This window comes from Simochromis diagramma, unplaced genomic scaffold (assembly GCF_900408965.1).
Source record: "Simochromis diagramma unplaced genomic scaffold, fSimDia1.1 OVJJ01000596.1, whole genome shotgun sequence".
Lineage (NCBI taxonomy): Eukaryota > Metazoa > Chordata > Actinopteri > Cichliformes > Cichlidae > Simochromis > Simochromis diagramma.
In genome coordinates this window covers 10,938,249-10,952,019 of record NW_024387245.1, presented here as the reverse complement: position 1 = coordinate 10,952,019, position 13,771 = coordinate 10,938,249, and the positions used below count along the sequence as shown (strand labels likewise).

Here is a 13,771-nt window from a genome sequence, read left to right as displayed (position 1 = left end):
TTTTTTTTTAACTTCATTTATTTACATTTTATTAGACTAGGTGCTTTTTAAAAGTAAATAAATACAACTAACGCGTCAGTAGGTGGCGGTAAAACTCTTATCAGTTCCGCAAACCGCCAAAAAAGTGAAGAGAAGAAGAAGAAAAGGAAGAAGCATGGCTGCAGATATGAGATTACCGACTATTAGAAAAACCGTGTCGCTATCAGCGTCTGCTTTTGACCGAAAAGATCTGGTCGTACCGGGGGATGTTATTACTTCAGACACTGGGTTCATGAGGTAGGCGTTGGTTTTATTTGAGTTATTATGGAAAATCAACCAAACACAGGAGTGTGCTGCTGTTCGGGTCTGTTTCAGGTATCTGGCTTGTAAAGGTAAATAAATAAATAAATAAAAGTTCCAGATGACAGCCAGTGCCATACTGAATTAGCAGGTGAGCATAAAGTCAGCCTGTCTCATTTGCAACCTTCTACACTGATACACAATAAGTAAGGATAAGGACTCTAATCGGATAAAATGCCGCATTGTGTTGTGTGACCTCTGAATGCTGCACTTTACCCTTGTTTCTTTTTCTTTTTTTTTTGGCTGTTCTCTTCAGAACTAATGTTTGATACCGTCTGTCCGCAGGGGTCATGGCACCTATGTTGATGACGACAAGTTGACAGCTTCAGTCGCAGGAGAGGTGCAGAGGGTGGACAAACTCATCTGTGTCAGGCCACTTAAGACCAGGTGAGTGATTGAACTCTTAAACGGTCAAAGACTTAGATAGGCCTGTCATCTATATACTCATTCTTACATTGTGAAGTGTGCTTTGATTGCAGGTTTAATGGTGAGGTTGGAGATGTTGTGGTTGGCAGAATTACAGAGGTAATGCCTAGTATTTGTTCTCATATACAACCACTTTAGTTATAAGAAAAGACAGTGATTGCAGAAACTTGTTTTCATTTTGGTTTCCAAGGTTGGTTTTTTTTGTTGTTTTTTTTCTTCTTCTTCTTTAAAATGTATAGGTGCAGCAGAAAAGATGGAAGGTGGAGACAAACTCCCGACTGGACTCTGTCCTCTTGTTGTCTTCTGTAAACCTGCCAGGAGGAGAGTTGGTGAGATGGTAGAAAATGTGATTCACTGGGAGAAGACAGCTTTGGCTGACGTATTAAAATTAATATTTGATCATCTTTTCTTTTTCTTTCTTTCTTTTTTTTTAGAGGAGAAGATCAGCAGAAGATGAGCTGACCATGAGAGAATATCTTCAGGAGGGAGATCTCATCAGTGTAAGTCAGACTTCTCTATTATAATTTCTCACTGGCTTTCCAGTGATTTTATTCCCGGTTATATAATCTGTGTTGAACCTTTCTTGTGGTTTCAGGCAGAGGTGCAGTCTGTCTTCTCGGATGGAGCTCTTTCACTTCACACCCGTAGTTTAAAGTATGGAAAAGTAAGTTATTCCAGTGTACACAAAGATATGTGAAAAGGTAAAGGGCAAGTTTATTTATATAGCACATTACAAATGACCAGAGTTGATCAAAGTACTTCACAAGTAAGATGTCAGGGTTTTTTTTAAAGGCCGGAAAGTAGAAACTGAGCAAAGAAAAGTAAAAAGATCTATTATGAAATAGAAACACATTCAAGAGACTCAGGGCAACAACTGAAAAGCTCAATGACCCCTATTTTTTTTTTTTTTTTTTTTTTTTTTTTTGATTAGCAGACCTCAGAGCTCTGACAGGAGTGTGGACATTAATAAGACCAGACAAATACGGGGGGGGGGGCAGGCCAACCTATTCAGTATCCTAAAAACAATCAATAAAATATTCAAATTAACCCTAAAACTGACAGGATGCCAGTGAAGTCAAGCTAAAACTGGAGTAACTGTGTTAGTTCAATAATAAGAGTAACAATCGTTATTTTTATTTTCATTTAAACTAACACCCTGTCTCTACTTCCTCTGACTATCAGTTGGGTCAAGGAGTACTGGTCCAGCTTTCCCCTTCTCTGATCAAGAGGCAGAAAACGCATTTCCACAACCTGCCATGTGGCGCATCCATTATCCTGGGGAATAATGGCTTTGTGTGGTTGTATCCCACACCGGGCCAACAAGAGGAGGAAGCTGGGGGTTTCTACACCAGCCTTGAGGTAGGACACCACAAAAAGCTGTATTCCATATTTTTATTACTGATCAATGGGCATATGAATTTGCAAAACAATTTCTTGTTGTTTTAGGAAATGTAGGAATTTCAAATTGATACAATCGGTGCATTTACTAAAAATGTTGGTTGACTTCAAATCTCAGTGGAATTGACCTCAAGGTCAAAGGTCAAGTTCTCTGAAAGGTTTGTCTACTCAGAAGCTGAGGGGTAGCACTGGTGGTTGCCCACATTTTTCCTTCTGCTTTCCCAAGTTTGGAAAAGTAATGGATACTAATTTAATGTTTGAGCATTGATTTAAGTACATTTACATCAAGACTGAAAGAACTATGTGTCAGTTTTCTCTGCACACAAATCGCAATAGTAGTTTTCAGCTTGGCTGCTAAAAGTTCACCGAGAGTATTGAGCTGTTCTTGTCTATCAGTAGGAGGATTCAACACACAGCCATGCTTATAAAGAAAGTAACAAGAGGCAGAAAAGCAAAAATGTATCAAAATATAGTTAATATATTGTATGTTATATATCAAAAGGTAGTAAATTTAAAAATGTCATTTAAAATAAAGGTGTGCACTGAAAAACTAAGTAGAGAAAACATGTAGAGAACCTAAGCATTCAGCACAAGGAACAGTTTTATTTTTTTCTAAATGGAAAGGCCTGGTTGTAGTTTGCAAAATCAGTGAGAGTTCTGGAACAAATTTTTATGGACTGATGAACTAAAACTTGGAAAGAGGCTCGGGCATGCATGGCTGTCAATGGAACAGGAACGCTGCCATCCATTAATGATTTTTACTGCTCACACAAGTAGTGTTTTGTGTGCTTAACTTCAACCAAATGCACAAACTTTCATCATTCAACCTAAAGGCAAGGCCAGAGCAACCAACTATTCCATCAAGTTGAGGCATCCTTGACTGTTTGAGTCGATCACCTTCGTGTGCCACACTCGGCTTGGTAAAAAAGCACCTTCAGCAACACGGGCTGAAGGCAGCTTCAGTCTGAAGGAGCATTAGAAAAACGTTTAAAAAAAAAAAAAAAAAAAATGTTTGCAAGTTGAAGACTTGTAAGAGTATGTAATGATGCTCCGGATGCTTGTGGTTTACACCGTACACACAGAGCTTATTTGTTTGTGCATCTCTCATCTCTGGTTCCTCAGCCTGTCAGCCTGTCGGATCGAGAGGTCATTTCACGGTTGAGAAACTGCCTGCTGGCTTTGGCTGCGCACAAAGTCCTCCTGTATGACACCAGTGTTCTCTACTGCTACGAATCATCACTTCAGCACCAGGTAAGAATCACTCCAGTAAAAACCAGCCTTTGAAACTAAATTATTGACATTACTACAATTTACAGTCATTTTTTTGTTATAATGACACCTGTTGTTTCATGTTTGTAAACAATATGATTACAAAACTATTGCAACACCAGAAAACCCCCAACTCTTTTCTGTGTCATATTGTGCCATCTAGTGGTCATACTGTAATTCTCCAGCTCCTGGGCACCACTAGTGGAAAAAATACTGTGCAGTTCTCAACTTTGACTCGGCTGTTTTTGCAGTGTGGAACAGTCACGGTTGATTTCATTGCCCTTTGGGGTGGGGAACAAATGACTTAATCGCCCATGCGTCTCGCAAACACTACTCTTGCAATGATATCAGCATATCCACATAGCTTATCCACTATGTGGCACATTTTTCTTCTGTATTATATTTACAATCGAGCCAACCCATATAAAGTGTTACTGTGCACTCGCGTTCAAGCTGCAACTCGATAAAAACACTTTCTGTTACCATAAACACAGACTGAAAACATGTACATCCATGGGTATATGTGGTTATGCTTTTGATTTATGTTGTCTCTGTAGGTGAAGGACATCTTAAAACCAGAGGTGATGGAGGAGATTGTAATGTTGACGCAACAGAAGCTCTTGGAACAGGAGGGTTAAAGAGCCCAAAGCCTTGTCACAAGTCAAAATCACATCAGGCCAGCTGTGGACCCGACCACTGATCTGAAAGCTGAATTAGTTTTATTTTCTTAGAGATATAATTAAATTGTCAAAGTCCAACGTGTTTTATTAAAGGAAACCAGTATTATTGTTGGGTTGTTTTTAATAGCAAACGCAAGTGAAGTGTAACTCGTTCAATGTGTGCAGTATTTCAGCTATTCTAAAGTTTTACAAAATAATAGTCAATCTTTTTTTTTTTTTCTTCATGTGATATATATAAATAAGCTGTATACAATAAATTTTGTGATTTCTATAAATTTTCACTGCATCTCAGTGTGGTCTGTCTGTGAACAAGGAAAAAACGTATCTGGGAATCTTTATTGTTTGGGCTCTAGTTCTTACAGGATTTTTTTTTTAAATTTAAATATCAATATTGGGCAATTTTAAAAATCTGACATAGCCAATATTTTTTTGTCTTCTTTCAGATACATGAAAAAGATTTCTTGAAATTTTCCGTGTAGTTACTAATGACCCTTTACTAAGATTATGTGACGGTGCTGTTTAAAATGATCTTTTTGTATCGTTGCAACAAGTTACACATTATTTATTTACACTCTTTAAAACTTTTGTTGGATCAGCTGGTTGTTCTGTTTGTGGTGTGCCAAACACATGTTGGCAATAGGAAAGTTTCAGAGTTGTGGAGCTCTTTCAGTCATGTTAATGTTAATTTATTAGACATTAATCTGATATATTGGTTAAGCTGATAAGAACAAACTTCTCACGTCAGCAGGAAAGGTTGCGTATAATCACCATTTTAGTGGTTTTAATGGTGTCTGGAAATTGGTAGTTTTTAGTTATTATTTTAGGTTTGAGGGTATTCTTGCATAATCCATCCACTTTAAACAGCTCAATAATGGTGAAATGGGACTTTTCTTGAATAGATTGCTCCATAACCTCCTTTTCTTCTGTTTTACACATCCTTTGGTGGATTTGCTAATGTGCTAGGGGTCACTAGCTTGTGAAAACGTTTGAGCAGCTGGAGCTCTATGATAAAATCCAGAAGTCATAGTTGACTCAGTAGCTGCCCAAAGTGCCCAGTCACTGAGACAGTGGAAAAGCTAAAGCAAACCCAAACCATAATGTTTCCACCACCATGATTCACAGTATGAGTATGGCTTTGGTATTTGCCACTTCACCGGTACTGTAAACTGTAGGTTGTTTTTTTTTAACTTTCTTTTTATTGTTTTTCTTTAAACACTATACAACAAAACAACAACAACAAAAAGATAAATACAACAAGTAGGATAACAAACAAAAAAACCCCATGTTGGATCTCTTTGTTTCTACAGTTTGATCATTTCTCATTATCAATGTGTTGGTCTTTATCCTGTTGGGTTTATGTACTCAGTCCATTTCTCCCAGTTTTTATGGTATTGATCTTCCTGAGTCCTTATTCTGTAGGTCAATTGTTCCATGGTTTGTATTTCATCTATTATTTTGATCCATTCGTCCTGTGATGGTGGGTCTATCTTGTTCCATTTTCTTGTAATTGCCTTTTTACAGGCAGCAAGCATAATTTTCAATATGTATCTATCTTCTTTCATCACATTTCCCGTAATGACACCAAAGTATAATAATGTACAAGTCTTAGATACAGCATAACCCAGAATTTTACCTATAACTAAATGAATATCTTCCCAAAATTTTGTAATCTTGGGACAGAACCAGAACACATGGGAATGATTCACATTTACCTCTCCACAGCCCCTCCAACACGGTTGTGGTAATGAGGTATGTTTGTTCTTAATTTTGGGTGTTATAAAAAAATCTAATTACATTTTTCCAGCAGTGCAGTCTCCAGGCACGTGATGATGTTGTTGACTGCTGTATTTTCCAGGTTTGTGACCATTCCTCATCAGATATGTTCACTCCCACTGTAGTTTTATTCTAATTTTCCTCCTGGACAATAAATGCTTTCCCTTGACACTTCTCATGTAGGTTAGATTTGTATAATATCTTTCTTGCGGTTGCAAGAATCCCTTGCTAACCCTGTGAAGAAAGTTTATGACTTTTCTCTGCTTTTAGTGTCTTTAAGTTCCCTTAAAGTGGATAATTACAACACACCAGAACACAACAATATATATGTTAGAGATTTAAATTAGGTAAATTCCTTTAGATCGTGTAAAATATATATTTATATACAATCATAGGTTCACTCCCTACAGAGATCCTGATAACATGCCACCCCTGATTCTAATAAGTATTTCAAAGTGGGATAAATGTTGAGTTAGATGCTTTAAAACTGAGTAAAGTAACTAAATTTGTGTAATTTATCTGTAAGCACAGAATCGAGTGTTTTCATAGTTTAATATGCCAAAAAGCATATATCCATACATATATCCTGAAGACAATTAGGCCTGGGCTAGATCATATTCTTGAGCAGTGAGTTCTTTATGGCTTTGATCAAATCCACCATTATATGTGTGGGTGGATGAACCTTTAACCTGTGTACCTTCAGCTTTTCTCCCCTGTGTGAGCGTGCTGTCTCTGCCTCAGCGTGGCTGCAGTGTTGTTGCTCTCCCAGCACAACAAACCTTTGCTCTAGTCCTCCTGTGCTAGTCCACGCTAGTCCACGACGTCGTACGTCGCCCCACCCACCCAGTAAACCACCTTGCGTATGGAAGTATGGCGGCCCCAGCTACAGAACTACTACTCGGCCAAAGTTTACTGCTGCGATTTTCACGTGAAAGCTATGAATAAGTACGAGAGCCAGGGGTTCGGTAACGAAGAGCTCGGCGACTGTGAACAGAGGAAAGGACTTGTAAAAAGAGTCGTCGCTCTCTGCCCGGCTGAGTTGCCTCGATTTGCCTTGATTGAAGTGCCTTTTAGTCCGGGTACCGCAGGGGAAGAAACTCCGCAAGACGAGAAAAGTGGACACGGAAGTTTGAAACCAACTGTGGCTTTGGAAAGACCAGCTGCAAAGTGTTGAAAGGGTGGCGGTCAAATCATGTTTTTGTGAGACGTTTAAGTGCACTTGTCGGCGGTTTCCCTACCAGCGAGCCAGCGACAGCCAACTGTTGCCTGCTTGGTGTGCATTTAAGGGTCTGGCGCTGCATACCACCAGCAGACGTTGGTTAGCTTTCATGGCTATCTCCAACATTAGCTTAAGGTCGCCAGCTAACAAATCATATACATGTTTCTGTGACCGTGTAAGTTTCTGTAAACACTTGTTTTTACTCCCCACGGCGTTCGTAACTAGAGCAAAAGTTTGCTTTATCTGGCACATTTACTTCAGTGCCTGTTACGGATGATTAAATGATCTTTTTTTTTTTTAAAACTTTGGTATTCCAATAAAATAAGGGCAGTATTGTTATGGCTATCAATACTTGCTACTTTTCTTGCCTTTTCTCTCCGTGACTAGTTTTTAAATCTAGCACTTGGCAGTTTTTTTGCATATCTATAATAGAATAAAATAGAATAGCCCTTTATTGTCATTGTACAACTAAATTGTGGGTGCTCCACACCAACTGTGCGGAATAAAATGTAAATGGTAGATAGCAGGAATAAATATGAATGTAGCTTAACCTAGATTAGGGGTTTAATAGCTATCTTTTTTTATTTAAAGAGCCTTGAGGCAACTGATATTGTGTTTGGCGCTATATAGATAAAACTGAATTGAATAGACGGGCATTAAAATTAGAAAATGTAGCTGACGTTTAGGTTATATGCAACAGGGGAAAACTAATTTGTATAGAAAAGGAAACACCTGACATCACAATCACAAAATGAGCAGTTAAGATTAGCTTGTGGTTTGTTATTTGGCACATAAACTACCAGTCAAATTAGTTCTTGTTTTATTTTGACTTTAGGGTCATATATCTTTGTGTTAAATGAAATCATCACTGAATCTTGTTTTATTTGTCTCTAGATCGCTGTGAAATGTCCCGTAAAGCACTCACACTCCATTAATGCATGATAAACAGAGACATACTGGAGCATCACTGATTTGTGCTGGTGACCTCCATCACCTAAATTCTGGGAGGGGAGTGCCTGAGCCAGGGGAACAGATTCTTTTCTTTTCCCAATCTCCTCTTTTCCTGGTGGGCAACTGAGTCCAGCTTGGAGAGTCCCGGCTGCGGCCTGGCACCCTGCCCTTATGGGGCAGCAGCCGGGGAAGCTTGTAGGGGACCAGAGGAGACCCAGTTTGCCGGCCTTCATCAAGGGCTCGAAGAAGGAATCATCACGCCATGGGAACCAGCCCTGTAATGTTTTTGCTGTGCACGGTAAGATCAAATGTTTTTGTCACTTATTACGTTGACAGCAAATGGATTTCCTAAAGTATAATAAATTTGCTCAGTAGGGGAAATTCTTGATTGTTGAAGTGTGCATGTGTGCATTTTGAAGCTTTTTTTTTTTTTTTTTTTAATATCTTGTGTGGGCATTGGCCTGAAATCAAGCACAAAAAAATTATTATTAATTTTGACTCTGCCTGTGACAAACATTTTTTCAGCAGAATAAATCCCACAGTGAAAATGCACTTACTGGAGCAACCACTGTACATATTAGCCAAAGCTAAACATCGATTATGATCTGACTAATAAATCAATGAAGATAAAATAAACTGCTGTCCAGCTGCTATATTTATGTTCTTTTGAAATTTTACACACTTTGTGCACAAAGCAGTATATTTTTAAAGCTCATTTTTAAGAAAAATGATGACATGTAGCTTGTATTTGATGGGAATCTATTAGTAAACATTACCAAAGTAACTGTTTTTACCAGGAGATGAGTTTACACTTGACCCTTTACAAGATGTAACTTAGTTTATTAAATGTGTGTTTATTATAATAATATTGACCTCCACAGATGGAAGCAATGTTCTAATGTAATGTCATAAAAGTTTTTTGAGCTTCTTGGGCACAGAAATGCCTTTAAACCTTTAACACAGTCTTTAAAATATTTTTAGCAAATGTGTGCAGTATGCTGAGGGTTTTTCTGACTTTACACTGTCAGACACACGAGATAAACTTTGAGTGACTGCTCATTGTCAACATGTCAAATCTTAACATGAGTGATGAGTCCAGGAATGTTTGGTAGTTTGGTTTAAAAATATACTTCAATGATTAATGGAATATCAGAATAGTTGCATTGTTTCTCCACACCTTTGGGAGCCATGTTTGCCTCTGGGTAAGACTGGCATACTGTTGGTGCAGAGCTTCACCACGTATGAGAGAGAAGTCTTACCTGGGTGTGTGTCGTCTTTGTGTTTGGTGGGAAGTGTATCGTTTATGTCCATTTAAAGCCATCTGATTTTGTTTCTGTGTTTCTGCTGGTTTGAGTCTCTTGTTTTTTTGTCCATATATTCGATCAGAGCAGACTTCCATAGTTTTAAACATTGCTCATGAAACACTGTCATGACTTAATGTATTACTTTGCCTCATGTTTCTGTCATTGCTAGCTCATTATTTTCCAGTTTGACTAGTAAAACTGTCTGTGTCTAAATGTGTTGCCCAGAATAGTTAAACCTAAAAAATAAAAAGGCGCAGGAAGGCTTGCACTCTGTTCGAGATCAAAAAAGAAATGTATGATAGTAGGATTTTTAATTTGCCCCTGTAAACTTTTTTAATTGGTCTTAAATTTTCTGCAGTGAGGGGTTCAGATCAAACAGGAAGTAGATTATTACTGCATTAAGCATTTCTGTCTAAAGACCAGACATGCACTGATTGTGAAATTCATGGGTAATATCAGTGTTTAGAATATGGCTGAGTGTCGATTCTGATGGGGGTTTTTTTGTGTGTTATGTTTCCTGTTTTTACAAAATCTACAGAGGTATAAATGTTTTTGAAACCTTTCAGCTCTGCACACATTCTTTTAACATTTATACACCAGTGCAAAGTTATTAATCACTGGCATCTGTAAATGTCATTTTAGTGGTGAACTTTTGCAGTATTGATACTGGCTGATTCCTGGGTGCACCCCTATGTGAGGCATCAGTGGAAAGAGAGGTAAACAGATATTATCAGTGTAGAAGACAATTTTTCAAAGTAATGGAAGGGCTGCAGAAAAAAGATACTCATTATTATCAGAGATGCATCTTTTTTTAATTAAATTTTTAATATGATTTTTAATTAGTGGATGTGAATCATGCATCTAGCTAACTGATAGGTTTACCGAATGTGTCTTTAGCGTTGTGATTGCCTTGGCAGGATTGCTTTCCACTGACTCTAAAGCTTGCTTAACACAGTGGGGAACAGGACATCGAAGGTCATGCAAACAGAATGAAATTGTGTGCTGGTAAATGGATCGAATTTTGTAAAGGGTCACTGACATGGGATGCATTTGCTTTTCCTTTCTATCCCTTTCCTCTTGTGATGTGCAGGTTAGACCGTCAGAGGGGATGTGAGTCACAGTGCAAGAGGAGGGCAAGATCAACACATGATTTTATGTTTTGTTTTTTTTCTTCCCGGTGAAGCAAACTAGTTAAAACTAGGATCTTTAGAACCATGCTGCTTCTCAGCAGGCAGGTTCAGACCTCTGCATGCAGCTGCTTGGGAAAGAGACAGAGGTAGTGAGGGGCAAGCAAAGACCTGTTTCTGTTCTTGGCACTTCTGTATGCTGTGTGTGTAGGTATGTACTGTGTTTAGGCATGGTTAGCTTGTACAGAACTATTCCATTTTTAGCTTTCACCATGTGTGTTTCAAATCGCAGTGTGTGCGTGCTTAAGTTAATCATACAACTGTGTAGTTCAATAATTAAAGTACATACTGGACTATGTTAACAAGCCTGTTAAATACCAGGACAGATGTACTTGGTCCAAGGTTATCTTAGTTAACTGAAATGAATCTTAAAAACCAGAATATGGGGGAATTAACTGAAAAAAATCAATGACACTTAAATCCCAGCCCCCAAAGTAACTGAAACAATATTAAACATTTTAAAAACAACTACAGTAATTTTTTGGTTTTGGTTTTCTCCCACTTCCTCCCATAATCCAAAGTAGGGATGACCAAAATTATTCAGTATTATTGTCCTCCTTATTTACCTAAATTCAGAGCATCTCTAAGAAGAAAATAACATATATATTTAACTTAAAAATGCACCAAAACTCATGCATTAATTATCCAGTGGTCCCTCGTTTAGCGCGGGAGTTACGTTCTAAAAATAACCCGCGATAGGTGAAATCTGCGAAATAGCCACCTTTATTTTTTACAATTATTATAGATGTTTTAAGGCTGTAAAACCCCTCACTACACACTTTATACACTTTTCTCAGACAGACATGAACATTTTCATACTTTTCTCTCTTGTTTAAACACTCAAAGTTCAAACCTTTGCAGAAAAATATGTCCAGTGCAAAATGTTTCATTGACATTGTTGTGTTTGTTGGGGAGAAAACTTCCAGACATACAGTACAGCAGCGGTCCCCAACCCCCGGGCCTCGGACCGGTACCGGACCGTGAGTCGTTTGGTACCGGGCCGCGAGATTTGAGGCTCAGGTGTGAAATGTATAGTTTTCAGGGTTTTTATCGGTTTTCAGCGTTATTTTGTTATCATTTTTATCGTTTACTCGGTTTTCCTGGGTCTTTTCACGTGTGTTATTAATAAATTTTCTTTTTTTCGGTACCGGTACTAGTTTTATTTTGTTGTATTTATCCGCGACACCTTAAAGGCCGGTCCATGAAAATATTGTCGGGCATAAACCGGTCTGTGGCGCAAAAAAGGTTGGGGACCGCTGCAGTACAGGACTTCAGAGTCACACTGCTAGCGATTAAAGATTTATGTAAATTTGACAAGCTGAACGCATTCTGTAATGCACAGGAGACACGGCATGAGATTGACTGACAATGGTCTACAGCCAATCAGGACGCAGATCACAATACGTTGTGGAAAAAAAAAAAAAAGCAAAAAAATTAGCGAAACAGCGAGGCCACGAAAGGTGAACTGCATTATAGCGAGGGACCACTGTACTGCAGTTTGTGTTGTGTTTCTATCCATCTATCCATTTTCTCCTGGTGATCCTTTTCAGGGTTGCGGGAGGCGCTGGAGCCTATCCCAGCTACCACAGGGTACATCCTGGACAGGTCATCCTGGACAGGTCTGTCGCAGGACTAACACATAGAGACAAACAACCATTTGCACTCACATTCACACCTATAGGCAGTTTAGAATGACCAATTAACTTAACCCCACTAACTGCATGTCTTTGGACTGTGGGAGGAAGCCGGCGTACCCGGAGAGAACCTACGCAAACACAGGGAGAACATACAAACTGCACACAGAAAGTGCTTCCATTTGGTTGAATAAGTTGTTACTTTGTAGCGCAGAGACAACTTTACAACACCCTTCATGTGTCATTTATTCTTGGTTAACATCACTTGTTCTAAACTGATGATTTCCTTACTAAAAATGATGAGGGTGAAGAACTTTGATTTCTGTCTTTTAATGTAGTGTTATGGTGCCATTACACCCACCGTTCTTGGCCTTGCGAAGGGTGCAACACTCCAAAAGTGACATGCATTTGCTGGGTCAAGCCACGCTTTGGTTTCATTTTGGCCAGTGGTGCACCTCTTGACTTTTGTAACCTTGTGTGGGTGCCGCAGCTGATGTCACAGAGTTAAAGCCACTACAGAAACTCAGAGATTCAGAGGTTATACACAAAGAGATTTTTAAAAAGTTAGTGCCTGTGACAGCACCGATAGGCTCCAGTGGGCCCGAAATTCTGAATAAGTGCTTATAAAAATGATGGATGATTTTTTTGTTTTGTTTTATACTTCAGCACAACTAGCCAGAGAAAAAATATCTGTTTATGGAAACTGGGATGTGTATGTGACTGCGAGTCAGGTATTTGTATTGTAAAACCCATTGTGGACTTAAATTATCCTCTGACAAATGAAACACATAAAAGGAAGTAAAACTATTAAAAAGTAAAAATCACAGCAAACTAGAATTGAGCAGACAAACCCTGGAAAGTGAAACTAAAATGAATCTGGAAGAATTCACCAGATTTTCAGTCAATGTGTCCGTGGTTGGTGTCAGCATAAAATTTTCTTTAGTTAGATATCTTCTCTTTAGATGTTCCCGCAACCGCTTTAAAGTGCACCACTTGCAAGCTGTAAGAAATTAAATGGCTGCATAGAAAGACTTAAAATAATTCTTTTCCTTTGTTTTCATTCCCTGAAATGGGCTGACACTGGAAACAGGACAGCTGTGAACGTTTTGGAAAAAAGAAAAGACTTTCTATCTTTTTTTAAGGCTTGCAACAATATTATCTGACTGTGCTTTAATATTTGAAGTACCCAAATGTTGGTGGTTTAAAAAGGGAAATTCGCCCCCTGGTGGTCACATTTATTTATGGGGTTGTGTTTTAGTACACTGAAGTGGTGACCCAGATACCATTTCATATAAAAAGTGTGCTTAATAACTCTTTCTTTTTTTCTCTTTTTCTTTTTTTTAAGTAGGTCTCATAATATCTCTATGGGCCAGAGGTTGATTTTAACAAAACTAAGCGGATGACCTGACTTAGTTTTTGGGTGGGAATACACACAGACAAATAGAAGTGGTGTACAGTTAAATGTGATCTAGCTTTTTCTGCAACCAGTATTTCCCATGACCAGACAGGCAGCATGACTCACTGTTACGTCCAGTACAGATTTAAAAGGATTAAGTACACACTTAAAATCTTATTTGCATTCCACAGGTAG

The 13,771-nt window shown here is 38.5% G+C and overlaps 2 protein-coding genes across 3 annotated transcripts in view; both read left to right on the top strand.

Moving 5' to 3' along the window:
* The first annotated feature begins 104 nt into the window (after positions 1-104).
* Positions 105-4,393, top strand: exosc2 (exosome component 2). Its single transcript, XM_040053224.1, has 9 exons — positions 105-276; positions 625-726; positions 819-864; positions 1,005-1,094; positions 1,200-1,265; positions 1,361-1,429; positions 1,948-2,124; positions 3,286-3,414; positions 3,990-4,393. The coding sequence occupies exons 1-9, from the start codon at positions 155-157 to the stop codon at positions 4,068-4,070; spliced, it is 882 nt and encodes a 293-aa protein (XP_039909158.1). The 5' UTR covers positions 105-154; the 3' UTR covers positions 4,071-4,393.
* Positions 4,394-6,709: 2,316 nt separating this feature from the next.
* abl1 (c-abl oncogene 1, non-receptor tyrosine kinase) overlaps positions 6,710-13,771 on the top strand; it is a 34,028-nt gene continuing 26,966 nt past the window's right edge. The window contains exons 1-2 of one of the 2 annotated variants that reach the window (XM_040053221.1): positions 6,710-7,239; positions 7,999-8,353. In XM_040053221.1, coding sequence (XP_039909155.1) covers positions 8,227-8,353 — 127 coding nt within the window. In that variant the 5' untranslated portion in view covers positions 6,710-7,239; positions 7,999-8,226. Of the gene's footprint in view, positions 7,280-7,998; positions 8,354-13,771 lie in introns of both variants that reach the window. The other variant, XM_040053220.1, reaches the window with a different exon arrangement.

Coding starts and splice junctions, on each gene's coding strand:
- exosc2 (XM_040053224.1), top strand. CDS start 155: ATGGCTGCAGATATGAGATTACCGACTATTAGAAAAACCGTGTCGCTA. Junction 727..818: donor GTCAGGCCACTTAAGACCAG/GTGAGTGATTGA, acceptor CTTTGATTGCAG/GTTTAATGGTGAGGTTGGAG. Junction 1,266..1,360: donor AGGAGGGAGATCTCATCAGT/GTAAGTCAGACT, acceptor TTGTGGTTTCAG/GCAGAGGTGCAGTCTGTCTT.